The following is a 16,702-nucleotide window of genomic DNA, read 5'->3' on the forward strand; positions in this document are numbered from 1 at the left end:
TGAGAGATTAGTAAAGTAGAATATATAAGAACTACAATTAAAAGACTCCAAAAAAAATCAAGAAGTTGAGGCAAAAGAATCAAGGTTTCAGGCAAGGCATGCAAGACCCTGTCTCAAAAACAAAAGAGAAACAAAAATGAAAGAAGAAAAAGTGTTAGAACACTGACTTAGATGAAACTATTGCAATCATTTTTTTTTTTTTTTGAGACAGGGTTTCTCTGTGTAGCTCTGGCTGTCCTGGAACTCACTCTGTAGACCAGGCTGGCCTCGAACTCAGAAATCCAACTGCCTCTGCCTCCCAAGTGCTGGGATTAAAGGTGTGCGCCACCACAGCCCGGCAATCATTTTTTATTGTATATATTTAAGGTATTGAAAATAATGGTTTAGGACAGGCAGGTATACATCAATAGTTTAGTTCAGAAAAATGAGCCCACTTCTATTTTTTCCTTGATTTTTAAAATATTCATTCTATCTGCCACCTTGAAGTAAAATTCCCTTGAGAGGACCTATGTATTAGTAGTCTACTAATCATTTTTCATCCATACTTAGTAAGTTATTCAGATTTACTGTCACACTTTAGACAGCAATCATCACCACACAATCCTAGCAGCTCTGCTTCTGTGCTTGCTTACATAGTAATAAACAACACAGGCTAAACAGTTACATGTACTTTCATCTGCCAGAATCTTAAAGGATTTCTCCAGATCAATGATCTGAATACAACTGTACCCAGCACACATACCTTCCAAACTAGTTATCAGTTTCTCACAATGGCTAATGAACATCAGAGCTAAGATACTTTTGTATAAAATATTACCTGTCTAGATTGCGCATTAAGAGAAAACAGTGGAAATGAACATGGAGAAACCTATCCAAACATGTCTTTTAAAAAACCAAGATGCTATAAAGCTGAAACATTTTGGTCAGATGAAACAAGAACTAAATGGAGTTGCATTGAGAATGCACACAATTAATTTGAATGTTGAAAAAATATTAAATGAAATTAAATTCTTAACCTCAATTTCTACATGAAAAGTTCCTTTCCTGACCAACCAGAGAAACAAAAGGTTATATAGCTAGAAAGAAACACTGAGTCAGGGAGTTAAGCTTTTCTAAATTTCTCCATGTCAGAAAAGAGAGGCTAAAAATTACTACAGACACTAAAAATGGGCAGAATACTCATTAACTTTCTATTTAGTTATTTATTTAGCTCCAACCAAACCTAAGAATCGGGTACTAAATAAAGCAAACAAAAAACATTGTCCTCACAGAGCTGATGGTAGAGACATAAAACTCAGTCTCTGAGTTTGTTCCAAGACCACCTTAAGGGTGTCAAAAATCAACAGATGCTAAAGTCTCTTATATAAAATGGAACAAGATGTGCATATAATTGATATAGATGATCTTACATACTTCATATCACAAAAAGATTAGTTACAATAATACAACATAAATACTTTTAACAGATTCTTCTATGAATATTTTCAACCTTGTAGATACAGAGAATCAACTACACTTGATATAGCATTAAGTGTTAACAAGAAAAATAACCCAAGAAAATAAGGAGTGCTGCGAATGGTGGCCAGGAAAGCCTTAAGAAGATGCTATCTGAGTCTATCTGGTCTACCGCACTTTACAGGATGCTAGATGGGTTAGAATAAACGCAGACCAAGAAATCAAATTGTTTCAATTATAGATTATCCATGTGGATCATGAGCCTGAAGTGAAGATGCCATCACTTTGGTCTACAGAACTAATAACCTCTTTTCTAGGAGAGCAAAGTTGAAGAAGATAGGGGAGTATACAATTTCCAGTTACATAAAAGCATACCTTTAAGAAAAATCTTTGAAAAGCTCCCAAACTAACAAAGGCGTAAAAAAGGTAAGAACCCAGAAAGGAATTAAAAAAAAAAAAAAAAAAAACAGGAAAAGAAGACATGCACTTAAAAGGAGATAAGTGAAAGCAAATGCTGGGAGGCTTTCCATAATATGAGATCTTAAGAGCGAGGGCGCACTATCTTAAGTAAGTACATGACACAGTACAACAAAGAAAAAAACAGTACAGTATGGCAGTACTGACAAGCTTCACAAGCAAGATAAAAGAGGGTAAAATCTGCAAGAATGCAGAGCCTATTCTGGAAAGAAAAGAATCTGTGTTAGAGGACTTTTAAAAACAGGTCATTGACATAGTCAAAACCATAGAAGACAGCAAGACTCCTTCAGGACTAGAGGCTCACTCTTCTGATGTTCAATCACCACAGGACAGAAGTACAAAAGAAACTAGATCATCTACAAGAACCTAACTTCAAAGAAAAAGGTAAATTTAAACTGAACGTAGCCTTAGCTTGTACACTTGGAGTTACCAAAAGCCAAGCCAAAGAATAAGGAAGACTGAAATAAATGTAGCCTTATTTGAATGCCTACACAAAGCATTAGGAGAAGGGAATAAGGATTCAGCCAAATTTATATTCCTTAGTCCTAACTTAGAACATAAGTTTCGCTGAATCCTTATTCCCTTCTCCTAATGCTTTGTGTAGGCATTCAAATAAAGTAACCAGGAAGTGGATATCATTTGAGATATAAACGAATGGAATGATTAAAAAAAAAAAAAAGCTAAGGGTAAATGGCAGGTACACTGTAACCAATAAGTCAGGAAATAATATTCTTCCTGCGGATTTTTTACAACTCCAAAATATTCCCTCAGTAGAACACTACCTACTAAATAATATCAGGAATTCTTGCCAATAGAAAACCAGGCTTGCCCTATTCATTCTTCTTTATCTATGTCAGCTACTCTCTTTAAATGTTCAAGACAAAAGAAATGTGATAGCAATGTTACTTTAGAAGTAGGGAGAACATTTTTTTTCTGCTATATTTTTGAAACATCTGCTACTTTCAGAAATAAAGATAAAATATGTTATCAAAGTAGTAAATTGTATTTGTAAATTAAGTTCAAAAAGACTATATATCAGGCTTCAAGAGTTCTCCAAACACTTACTGAAGTTTTCTTATTTCTACCCTCTATAAAAATGCCTGCAATATAGTTAAAACTTACAGACAGAAGTATTAGAGAGAACATTAGAATATACATACAGGTAACAATTACAAAAACATTTTTGACAAAAATCATGATAAATTTTATAAATACTTATAAAATACAGAAATTAAGTGTTATATAATCCCAAGTGTAGAGTTCTTTATTTTGTTTCCTGTTGTCCACAAACTCACTATACAGCTGAGGGTGATTCATTTTTTCTTTATGGATATCTTCTAAAAGTTAAAAATAAATCTTATCTTAATAACATATACTATAAGACATAGGTATGGCTTACCTATTAAAGATTTGATGTTTTCTAATATTAAATCACTGGTAATATTTCCAGATAAATCTTGCCCCAGTTCAGCAATCAGCTTGGCATAACCTTCATTTTCTTCTCTTAATAAATTGAATTTTTGCTGCTTATAACTGAAATCAGAAATATCATTAAAAGGATAAAATTAATTTCAATTATCAAGCTTGCACAATGTAGTGTACTCTCACTGAATATCACTAACTTAAAACAATCATGAGAATGGCTGTTAGTTTTAACCTTTTGTGTATCTTTTAGTATAAAAAACATTAGCTGGGCGGTGCTGGCGCATGCCTTTAATCCCAGCACTTGGGAGGCAGAGGCAGAGGCAGAGGCAGGTGGATTTCTGAGTTCGAGGACAGCCTGGTCTACAGAGTGAGTTCCAGGACAGCCCTGTCTCAAAAAACCGAAAGAAAAAAAAGCATTATTAGTTAACAAGAAAACACACCAACATAGCAATATTTCCACCATTATGAATATGCTCTGAATATAGCTATGGTTATAAAATACTTAATGCTAATAACCAGAGATGTAGTTCAGTAGTTTAAAAGCACTTGCTGTTCTTCCAGAGGACTCAAGCTTAGTTCCCAGCATTTATATACTTCCCTGTAATTCCAGCTCCAGGAAAAATCTAACACCTCTGGTATCTGAAGGCACATTCACATACCACCCCCCACCCCAACACACACACACACACACACACACACACACACACACACACACACACTCATGTGCATATGATCACACAAACATTTAAAATAAGTCTTCTTAAAAAGAATGTTATCCCAAACTCAAATATGGACAAACACAAGGATAGCTCACTGAAAACTCAATAATTTACATGTTCTAAAAAAAAGCTAACCACAAACAAAAAAAAAATAGCCTTTAAAGAGCCTTTAGAAACTGCTACTATTCAAAAAGAGAAATCAACATTCAGCTTCTTGATCTATAGCATAAGCTACATATACTTACAAGAGTTTTGTCTTGATTTTAACTGACTTTTGGTTGAACTGCTGTGACTGTTTGATAAGCCCTAATGATTCCAATGTTTCTGGATCCAATCGTTCCTTCAGAACTGTGTCTGAAACTAAATACTGCATTAAAAAATATTAAAGACCATTTATTCTTTAGCATTTCAACTATGTACACACAATCTTAAATATATTCAAAATAATCTTTCCAATGTAAGAATACAAAATCATGTCTCTTTATAAGTCTAGAATTTCAACTCAACAAAATGACTCTCCAAATACTGAAAAATACATTATATAGGTCTTTCAAAAATAACTTTACGATTACATGTTTGCTATACACAGCTTATAGAATAAAACTATAGCTTAAATTTCATTACATTGAGCCTGTCTTAACTCAGTTTTCTTTTAATATAGTACTTCAGCATTCTACATTTTCTACAGTAAGCCAAACTGTAAAATAACAAAGACAAGGACAGTCTTCTACATCCTAGTAATGCTATTTTTCCTTGGCTCTAATTTTATGAACATGAAGTGGCTTACTAGACAATTGTGACTTCTATTTTTGTGGGGAAGGGTTGTTGCTGTTTGTTTAAAGACAGTGTCTCATGTATCCCAGGCTGTCTTTGAACTCATTGTAGTTAAGGATGATCTTGAACTTCTGATCCTGTCTCTACCTCCCAAGTGCTGAGACTACAAGCAAGTGTCACCATGCCCGGTTGATAGGGGACTAGAGATAGAACCCAGGATTTTGTGTATGCTAGGCAAGCACTTTATCAACTAAACCACATCCACAGCACAATTTGTATTTATTTTTTAAACTACCTCCATCATTTTATCCCTAATAAAGTTTAGAAAAAAAATCAGTTTAAGAACAACCTACAATTCTACTAACCTCATCATTGCTTAAAATTTCTAAGTTAGGAACTGACTGGGTCAGAAATATCACTGAGGGTTTTTTATATGTATAGATTAAGTAATTTAGAATTATGATTATTTTACAAAAATTGCATACTTAATTTCACAAAACATTCCATTTCAAGATCTAAATCTCGTCTTATCATGAAGTCAACTGAATGTTAGTATCTTCCTTCATTTAAAATTATCAACTATGATTATACTTATTCAATGAAAAATTGAGAAGGGGAAATATATTTAAAAACTTACCAAACATGCTAATACCAATTGTGTAAAATAGTCTCTCTTGCTTTTTTCTTCTAAACAATTTGTCTCAATATCTATAATGGGAAGAAAAGAGATACAAATTTCATTTTTCTATATTCTCTCCTACTAAAAGATTCATCTTCTTTAAAACTTAGTTTAAAATGCCGCTTTCTGCATTGGGTATGGTACTACACACCTGTAAGTAATCTCAGCACCCAGGAGCAGGGGGCATAAGGCTCACAAGCTAAAGGCCAACCTAGTCTACAGTATGAACTCCAGGTCAGACCAGGTACACAGAAATACCTTGTCTCAAAAATAAATATAATTGATTAAAAATAAAATAACTCTTTCTGAATTCAGAAAAATTATAAACTGTAATAATTTATCTTTCATATACTCATAAAACCTTTAATTTTTCTTAATACTGATGACTGACCCTGTAACCTATAACATGCATTCATAAATAAGTTTGTATCACAGGAAACACTGAAAACAAAATTTCAGAAATAAAAATACTATTTTCAAAAAGAAAAAAATTTAACAAAGTTTAAATGGCCACTTATCAGAGGTGCCAAAATGGAGACTCATTCCATAATGGCCAAGTTGAACTGGGAAACAACAAAAATCTGAACTTCTACATTAGTTGGGCTTGGTGGTACACAATTGTAATCACAGCCCTCAGGAGGCTGACGCGGAAGGATCATGAGTTCAAGACCAGCCTGGACTAAATAGTAACATAACAACAACAGCAAAAAGGCCCATTTTTGTTGGTGGTTGGTTAGTTTTGCCTCCCAAGCCCTTTTTGAGTGAGTATATATGTGCACTGTGCATACTCAGGAGTGTGGTATTAACACTGGCGTGTATGGAGGCTAGAGGATGATGTCGAGTATCTTCCTCAATTGTTCTCCACTATATTGAGGCAGAGTCTCACTGAACTCAAAGTTTGCTAGTTGGCTAATAAACTAGCCAACTTGCCAAAGATGTCCTGTCTATGCCTCTCATGCACTAGGGTAACAGGCAAGCCACCATACTGGCCCCTTCCACCCTTTTAAGACAGAGTCTTGCTACATAATACAGATGACCTCAAACTCAAAGATCCACCTGCCTTAATCCACCTCCCTAGTGCTGGGACTAGAGCCGTGTGCACCACAGCCCTTACCCTGCTTTCTTGTGGGTACTGGGGATCCAAACTCTAATTCTCATGCTTTAGCAAAAGCTTTATCCACTAAGGCAGCTTCTAAGTCTTGGGGGGTTTTGTTGTTGTTGTTGTTATTGTTGTTGTTGTTGTTGTTGTTTATAACAAAAAGGTCTCATTATGTAGCACAGGCTTGTCTTCAACTTGCTATGAACTCCAGGCTGACCTTCAAATCATAGCAATTCTCTTTTCTCAGTTTCCCAGGGGCTGGCACAAACTGGTTTCCTAACTTTAAGAGTCACTTAAAAATGAAGCTGAGAAGTCTAATGCCACCAAGTCTATGAAAGGTCAGTATTAAAAGGTATATTTAAAATTCTATTTTGACTAATTCTAGTCACTAAATAAAAATACTCAATGTTGGCATTTTATTCCTACTGAAATATATAAAAACTCAGACTTCCCTAGGTTTTAGAAAATGGTTCAGAAAACTTATCCAAGCTTAGATCTGAGGTGTAGAAAAAATAAAGCAAATAATGCAAAATGCCAAACATCAAAATTTTCAAATAAGATTAGCAGAATTACACAAAGGTTGATTTCAGACCGTTGCTTTAACTGATTTTTTTTCCTGTATGAGACAGTCTCTTGCAGCCAAATCACTAAATAGCCAAATTCACTAAATAGCCAAGATGACCTTAAATTTCTTGCTTCTACCTTCCAAGTGCTTAGAATTACATATTTTTAAAGTCAACTGGTAATTTAGACTGTACAACAAACGTCATCAGTCCTACTGAAGTAATAACTAGTACCTCTAAGTAGATCTTCCAAAATAACATAACCTTACGTAGTTTTACTTTAGTTTACATTCTACTGTCAGCATGAAGAATCAAAAGAGAAGGAGATTTATCATCAAACACAACTCTTAGCATCAAAAGTTTTCCTGGCCCTTCACTATTCCTTATTGACAACTGCCATTTGCCCATATCCTAGCCACTGTAGCACAAAGTTAGCACTGGTACATTAAGAAAATTTTAGGGGCTATGGGTGTGGCTTAGTGGTACAAGCACTTGCTTAGAATCTGTGAGATCATGGGTTCTATACACTACAGTACACAAGAAAAAATAAAACAGGGAAAATTTAGGGTATGATTTATACAACGTTAACTTACAATACTATCTCAACTGTTTTTTTCCTGACATGGGGTTTCATAATGCATCCCTGTCAAGTCTGGACCTTCTATGTAGACCAGGCTGATGACCACAAGCTCATAGAGATCCACCTACCTCTGCCTCCAGAGTGCTGGGACTGTTAGGAGCGTGTACCCCCATGCCCAGTTAATCTCCACTTTTTAGTGGTGTTTTCTCCAACACTTGATTGATCTCATTAATTTTTTCCAAGGGTTCCCAGTCCTAAAGGACTTATCACTTATCACTGAGTCCTAAAGTTGTTAAGATGACATACATCACTAAGGTCCTTAAGTTCAGGCACGCGGTGCCCAAGTCCTCTTAGCTACCTGACCTGATTAAGGTACTATTCTCTCAGCTTGTGATTATGGTAATAATACTGAACAGGACCTCAGTAAATCTGTTAGTTAACCTGTCTCAACACTCAGTTTAGTAGTTATCCCAATTATACTTTCTCTATTTTCATTATTGTTTTTCTTCTAACTGAAAACATCATTCAAATAAACATTTCATCATACCTTACTGCTGTATCTTTAATTAGCACTTAGTACATTCTTTTTAATTTCCCCTATGATTTTCTAAAAAGCCTTCAGCTTCCTTCTATTCCTGTCTTCTATATCACCAACCAACTGGCCCACCTCCTAGGTCTCATCAGTGCATCGTGTTACTTCAGAATCAGCCTCTCAAGTTACTCAGGCTCTCTAATCCTCTTGTCATTAGTCTTTTTAAAGGGTATCTTAACCTGGAAAGTATAGGAATATACTGTCTTATTACTCTTAACACATTAAAAAGACAACATGATATAGTAAAAAGATCATGAGCTCTGGAGATAAAGAGACTGAAGTTCAAAGGCTGCCTTACTAGCTGCATTGCCTTGAAAAAAAGAAAAAAAAAAAAACATCTCGCTAAACCTCATTTTGCTAATCTGTATACCTACCATACAGTTGTTACAAAGATTAAGATGAAAAGCGTTAACATGATGCCAAAAATATGAAAGGTATTCTAAAAACAGCACCTATGCCATAATATTATTAGTATCATCATTATTACATATAACTCATCTTTTTAAAGATTAATTTATGTGCGTGACTTTTAACTGCATATATGTATATGTACCACATTCAAGCATGGTACCTATGGAAGTAGACTCCTCTACAATTGGACCTAAAAATGAGGAGCTGCCATGTGGGTGCTGGGAACTAAATCTCTGTTCTCTACAAGAGCAACAAGTGCTATTAACCACTGAGCCATCTTCCCAGCCAGCTAGAACACATTCCTTTTTTTTTGTTTAGGAGTTAATTATTAATTATGTATACAGTGCTCTGTCTGCATGTATGCCTGCACATCAGAAAAGAACATCAGATCTCATTATAGATGATTGTGAGCCACCATCTGGTTGCTGGGAACTGAACTTAGGACCTCTGGAAGTGCAGCCTGTACTCTTTTAAGCTCTGGGGTATCTCTCGCACCCTAGATCACACTCTTAATCCTAATTTCTCTATTTGTTCTGGAGTCACCCTTATATCATTTTTTCCTGCCAAGAATGAGTATGCATGAGGGGGAAGATAAAGCATAGTCTTAACCAAGTATGGGATTCTAATCATGCCTGTAAAATGGGTTAGGTAGTATGGAATAAATTTCCCCCAAAGTAACCAAATATCATCATCATAAATCCATGTTACAGTAAAACGCAATGACCTGTAGAAATAATTCATGTCTAAAAAAAAATGAAGGACAGCTATATTTCAACAAAATAAGTCAATTTAAAAAAAACTACTACATTCAAAGAATTGAACAGAGTGAAAGGCTAGACACTGATAATTACTAAAGAAATACAACACAAGTAAAGAACATCTTTCAAAAATAGCTCCTATAAACTGGTTTCCTGTATATAAAATTTGTGGAAAAAAAAAACAATTGTTTTTACATTGGAATTTGTTTTGTGTTAAAATCTATTTGTTAGTAACATTTTCAAATATTAAGTATCTTTCGTCATTTTGTATAAACCAGTCCATTAAATACCATGAAGATGTACTTTATCATTCAAACCAGGACAATTCAGTGTAAAAGATGACACTATTAATAATTTTTCCAGGAGGGGAAAAAACTAGGACACATGGCCAACTCATTGGTGGTCTGTCTTTCACATTTATCTCTCATATATTTTAACCTGTTCCCAAAATTGCCACTTTTCTGAAGGCCGAAACATTGTCAAAACCATACATAAAAATTCATACTAGCTAAGACCAAACTCTAGATACTCTGTGAGCCATTTAAGTAACTCACCTAATCCTAGGAATTAAGAGTTACTAAAGTAACTCCAACTTGACAAACCCTCAGAGGATAGTCTTGTTTTAAAGGTAATAAATGTCTAGCAATGTTATCTATTAGGACTCAAAGTTACAGAAAGCACAAAACTGATGGGGAAGCCATGCTAAGTTATTTAATCAATAGCTAAAATTAGACAAATAACTTTGTAAAACCTATTATTTGTAAATCCATGTTTTCTTCAGAAACACTTTAATTAGAAATCCAAAACGTATTCTTTTTTTGAGAAAAAAAGAAGTCTTATATGAATTCTTATTCTGGATAACTACAACAAAAATTTTTTATCCTCAAAACAAAAGTACTTTTAATGACTTTGACTAATACTTACTCATTTTAAAATTAAAAATCAAAAGGAAACAACAGCTAAGAACGTTTGAGATTCAGAGAAATCTCATTGAATGACATGATGTAGTTACTAAAATTGCAGAAATGCAGACAAATCTCAGAAAACTTGACTTTTTTTTACTTCCAAGTAGCCCAATTAGCTCAAACTTAAATAAATAAATATACATTATCAAACACTCAAAAAATTATACTGTAAAGTCAATTTATAAAATTTATAAATTGATGACACTTGATTTTCAAAACTATATTCTGTATAAAGTTAAAAATGATTGAAAATTTGCAGAAACATTTGCACATTGAAAGAAAGCATTTAACATGAACTTACCACAAAGTTGTTACATGCAAAATAAACATTTCCCACCTACCTAATATGCAAAACACGTCAGCAAGAATAGAAGGCATATCCTCACGGAATTCCTACAATAAAGAGAATTACAATAAGTTCCAGAATAGCACAGAAAACGTGTTATTATTTCAAAACAATCAATCACCTAGAAGTCATCTAAACTCCAACATTAGAATTCTCCAAGGTAAGTTCCATAAATATAAGAACATCAGTTAGAAGAAAGTACTTGTGCTGAATGTGGTGATAAAGGCCTTTAATCCCAGTATAGAAAGAAAGGCAGGGGCAGGTAGGCTTCTGTGATTTCAAAGTCAATATGGTCTGCAAACCTCTGGCTAGCCAGGGCTACATATACACAGTAAGACTCTGTCTCAAAATCATAGTATCAGAAGACCAGAAATCTAAAAATTATATCAATTAGAAGCAATTATTCCATAATTCAAGATTTTGTGAAGATAAAATAATTATCAATTTTTCTTTTTATTTTCTTTAATCACTCTTTGTTTATAGCTTTTGGGGGAAAAAACTGACCCAAAATCTTGTTTCTGAGTGAAAGCACCAGCATTGTTCCACATTTGCCTCTTGACTTGCTACTTCCATGATCAATTTTAGAGCCATTCTCCATTAGTAAGGATCACAGTTCAGTCACTGTAATTAGTAGCTTTCTGGCACTATAGCAACCCTAAAATTCAACTATTTTCAGAGAATGTAAAAAAGAGATTCTAAAGAAAAAGGCTGGCAGCTGCTAGGAGTCATATAAATTCCATGTGTGTGGTTAAGGTACTGGACAAATGCATATTAGTATGAAAAAGCCATGACAAAGGCAATCCAGTGAAGCATATACATACAATGAAGTAGTCAAAATAAAGGACACACTAACTTCTAAAAACACAGTATACATAACATTTATTTAGACTATTTTCATAAATGGGAAAATAATTATAGTCAATTGTGCATACAGACTAAAATTGTATCAACTCTCAATTTACAGAATGAAATTATCTTAGTGGTCTATCAGTTGTTCAAGGGCTATGAATACAAATACTCAGATTAATGAAAGAACAGAATTAGAAAGATGCAAGAGTTTTTCCAAAGAAATATACCACTTCAATATGAACTATCTTAACTGGAGACAGTTTCAGGAAGGAAGAGAAATATGTATTAAAATTCGTACTGCTCAAATGTACTTAGAGAGGGGTGGGGAGTATCATTAACAGCTAAGCTTAAAGCTTCCATTAAAACTACCCAAGAAAAGTACAAAATCCATAAGAAGCTAAATTCCAAACTCCCACAGAAAAGAACTACAGAAACATAAAACGTACAAAAAATTCACAGAAATTCCCAAATACCATCTCAATATTTATTCAAAAATTTGGACAAATATTTTACACAAATCTAAAGACCAGCCTAACAAGAAAACAGTACACCACTTGAAATTACAAGTTTATGAGTTTACAATAAACACTCTAACAATTAACAGTCCCTCTTCCAGTTCAAATTATCAAACAACCAACAGCATGAGTCATTAGCAATCTACACTGAATCTGCATTTTAAAGTATCCACTCTGATCTATCCTAAATCCTCCAATAAATATAAGTAAAAGCAAATTAGCCACTTAAGGTTTACAAAAAAATCTAGCTGTTATATTCTAAAGTAGAAAGCAGATACAAACAAATGAGAATCAGAGTTGTGCAACCATAATTTAAAATAACTTAATTCTTAAATTTTTAATCATAATTATCAAAAAGTAACATTATTTGAAGAAAATACTTTATTTCTAGAGTCAAAATATTAGTTAAAAAGGCTCTGACTTCATTCCAGTACTTCTGTCTTGCTCAACCCAGTTTCTATAACCTTTTCTTCCTTACAACCAGAAAGACTAAATTATCAATTTCTGTACAGCAAAAATGGCTTACCAATATTACCCTTAAAACAACTATTATTTTGACAAAATACATGTTATACATTTCAAAGAGCACTGTAGCAAAAGTGAAAAGATATGCAACAATTACTGTTTTAAATATATATATACTTACGCTAATGTCATTAAGAACACTAGATGCCTGTTCGTGCTTTAAATTTCCTTTAATGACATGGTATGACAACTCATAGAGAGCTTGTTGAAAATCTGTTGAACATAAAAGACATAGTGTAAAGATAGTATCTTAAACAAACAAACAAACAAACAAAAAACAAAACAAAAAAAAAAACGGCAAACTCCTGGAAATCTATTCTTTCTTATTTCTCACAATTATTATAAAACGTCAGTAATAAAACATATATTTCTAATAGTTTACTGTAGGATCTTATCTTTTTACTTCTACAAAAACAACATTAATGGGTTTAGGAAAAGCTAACCATTTGTTCTCCACTGTAATACGACTAGAGGTTAAGCATTCCCTTCTCTTTTTTCCCATGGCTACAAATTTCACATATTCACACATTTACTATGTACATCATTTCATATTTTGATTCCTCTTCAATACTTCTTTTTCTTTTCTGGGAGTCCTGGAGCCTAATGTGTGCTAAGCAAGTGACCTACCAATAAGCTACATCACCAGCCACTTTAAATTTTAGACAATGTCTCATTAAATTGTGAAGGACAATCCTGTATCAATGTCCCAGGTACTGGATTTACAGACATGTACTAACACACCTGACCCACTAACACATTATAAAGCATTTTTTTCAGTGTCTTCAGAAATATTTGAAATGAGTACACTGTACCCCAAAATGTAACCATTTCTCCACTAGCTACCTTCACAGATTTGTCTAAATGTATTCCGAGCACACTCTATTCAATCTTGGGACGACAACGAAACCTAAGGAGTAGACTTAAGCATGATAGAAAATTTCTTCCAAAATCTAAATTTCTTTTTCTCTTCAATTTATATCATCAGAATTCAAAATAATATGTATGTACAAGTAAAACTATGTATGTGCAAACAAAAATTGCTATTTTATAAGAATTGTCAACTACAAGTGACCCATGCTATTATTACCACCTCATTTCCTCAACAAAAAGTCTTTTATTGAGTGGGAAGTTAGAAGTTGACTGAACACCTTCAAGTCATTTTTTCTTTATTTCTGTGTAATAATTTTTTTCTCCTTCCAATCATTAAAAGTTGAAAAACAAGGAGTGCTAACAAAAAAAACCACTAATAGAGGGATACTGACATAAAGCAGCTGGTAAAGTTCTTGCCTACCATGCAAGAAGCTCTGTAGTCTATTCCATACGTGACATAAAGCTGGGCATAGTAGCCTGTGATCCAAGCACTTGGGAGATAAGAGGTAGACTGACAGATCTGCAGTCAGTTTCAGCACACATATCAAGCTCCAGATCAGCATGGGCTACATGAGACATTCTCAAAAAACTAAAACACAAATATAAAATAAAGCTTAGGAGCTAGAGAAATGTAGATCAACTAGTGGAGTGATTCCCTAGCATTTCTGAGATCCTGATCTCAATCCCCAAGATGACAAAATAGAAACGTACTCAAAAGAAACTTATTCTAAAACATACAAACACCGGGTATAGTGGCGTACAACCAGTCCACAGTCCCAGCAGGCATTCAGAAAGCAGGGGCAGGAAGACCAGGAGTTTAAAGCCATCTCATCTACACAGCAAGTTGCAGGCCAACCTAACTACATGAGATCCTGCCCCATGCCATTTCACTGTCAAAGAAACTAAAATAAAGCCTAGTTATCCCCTTTTAGGAAAAAAAAAAATCAAAAAAATTTTTCAGGACAAAAAAAAGTGAAAAAAAGAAATTCCTTTTTTTGTTTCTTTTTTTTTTTTTTTTTTTTTGTACATTGGTCTTCTGCCTGCTTGTAGTATGTGTGAGGGTGTCAGATCCGCTGAAACTAGAGTTATAGACAGATGTGACCTGCCATGTGGGTGCTGGGAATTGAACTCGGGTCCTTTGGAAGAGCTGCCAGTGTTCTTGACCACTGAGCCATCTGTCCAGCCCCCAAAAGAAATTCTTAAAAAAAAAAATCCTCCGATATAACTACTAATCAAAAAACAGAAGCAAAATAAAATCAAAATATCCTGTCTATCTTCTTTTAGACAATAAAGATATTATTTAACAATGAAATAAATGTATCCATAAATTCATTTTCTAAACAAACATAACAACATTGATTCTTTATGAAGAATTTATTATTTTAAGTATTCTGCCACTATAAACACTATGTCGTCACTGTGTTTAAAAGTAAATAAGCCACGTAAACAAAGAAAAACGTGTTGCTATGGTAGAAATAAGATCAAATTTATATTTTTCACTTACGTTAACAAAATTTCTTACAAAATACACAGTTACTTATTTTAAATTATCCACATGACTTTTTTAAGCAATCAGTTAAAATAACAAAACAGCTCTCATTAATTACAGTCTTGGAATATGTTATATACTGTTCACTGGAGCTATCTTAACCACAGAAGATTAAAATAGAGAAAAGTGACAGGTCATTTTGTTGAACAAATGAAATATAAAATGACCCAAATTATAATCCACAAAGTAGCCAAGAAAGATACTAATTCGCAACTTTTCTGAGTAAATATTTTTAAATGATCATGAACGTCTATTATATTTAAAGAAATGGTAAATACAAGTTGCTTTCGTTTCATGGTATTTTATCATAGCAATAGAAACCCTAACTAAGACAGAAACTGGTATCAGAGCATGAGGTATTGCTATGACGGACTTGACCATGTTTTGACATTTACAATCTGGGTTGAAAAGGACAGTGAAAGCAGCTCAGAGATCAGGGAGCTTAGATGATAAGACTGTTGAAAGCAATGCAGATGATAGTGACTGGGCTTGTGATGTTTCAAAGGGAAGCAAAGACTCTACCAGGGCCATTTGTGTGACATTTTGTGTTAATAACCTGTAGGTCAGCTGGAGTAGAAGAGATAACTGAGATTAACAAGAGACCAGAACCTAGGACAATTGATGCTTGTTAGCTGGAGCAGAGAAATATGTGGTGATTAAGAAGAGACCAGCACAGGAAAGTCAGTTCTGCCCCTTACCAGCTGTGGCACTCAGGAGAGCTGGTTCCACCCCTTTACCTAGGCAAGCAAGGGAGAGCTGGCCTAGTGGCTTGAACATGAGAGCTAGTGGGCTGACCAACTCAGCTACCAGCCAGGCCCAGATCCAGGGCTTTGAGTTGGCCCGCCCCAACATCTATCCTATCTATGAGTTGCTGGAGTATGTGAAGGGACCAGTCCTGTAGATCCAAAGCTGCAGAATCTCCATGACTCGGGGCAGCAATCCTGGTGAGAATCCAGTACTGATGGTGTAGCAGAAGCCAGAGGCCTCAAATCAGACCAATGAATCACTGCAATGAAAATTTGCAAGTAAAGCTATTTGGGCAAAAGGGTATACCGTGTGACGTACCAAAGCTTCAACACCAAGAAGTTTGCGGTCTGTTTGTTTAATTTTTAATTTTTAGTTTTTGTTTTCTTTGTGGGGGAATATGCAAGGGTAGGGGACAGATATGGAGGGACTAGGAGATGAATGGGATTGGGGAACACAAAGGGTAATTCACAAAGAATCAAACTTTTTAAATATAAGAAAAGCAGAACAAAATAAGGAACAGAAGACATGAATGGAATTAAAGCAAAAAACTGTGGATTTATTGATTGTTGTAGGCTGAGAAAGTGTTAAGATTAGCCCTATCTTCTTATGTATTTCCTCTTTCAACAGACAGTGCCCACATCTAAGAATTCTCCGATGATGCCTATCATTTTCATATTATCAATTATTCTTGAAGCCAAGAATATGTGAAACATGAGACTCCTTTCCTTTCTGCATATAATACTATCTGGCTTGAGTGGTTTCAAGTAGGATGTGGGAGTCATAGACATTTTTCTTTTCTGCAAT

The 16,702-nt window shown here is 34.3% G+C and overlaps 1 protein-coding gene across 3 annotated transcripts in view; it reads right to left on the minus strand.

Annotated features, from left to right (window-relative positions):
• Nucleotides 1-16,702, minus strand: part of Thoc2 (THO complex subunit 2) — a 108,967-nt gene that overhangs the window by 69,304 nt on the left and 22,961 nt on the right. For all 3 annotated transcript variants that reach the window (XM_076918504.1, XM_076918503.1, XM_076918505.1), the window contains 5 exons: nucleotides 12,854-12,945; nucleotides 10,839-10,890; nucleotides 5,488-5,558; nucleotides 4,322-4,443; nucleotides 3,332-3,465 (listed from right to left, as the gene is read on the minus strand). In XM_076918504.1, coding sequence (XP_076774619.1) covers nucleotides 3,332-3,465; nucleotides 4,322-4,443; nucleotides 5,488-5,558; nucleotides 10,839-10,890; nucleotides 12,854-12,945 — 471 coding nt within the window. The remainder of the gene's footprint in view (nucleotides 1-3,331; nucleotides 3,466-4,321; nucleotides 4,444-5,487; nucleotides 5,559-10,838; nucleotides 10,891-12,853; nucleotides 12,946-16,702) is intronic.

The sequence above is a fragment of the Arvicanthis niloticus genome, chromosome X, assembly GCF_011762505.2.
Source record: "Arvicanthis niloticus isolate mArvNil1 chromosome X, mArvNil1.pat.X, whole genome shotgun sequence".
Taxonomy (NCBI): Eukaryota; Metazoa; Chordata; class Mammalia; order Rodentia; family Muridae; genus Arvicanthis; species Arvicanthis niloticus.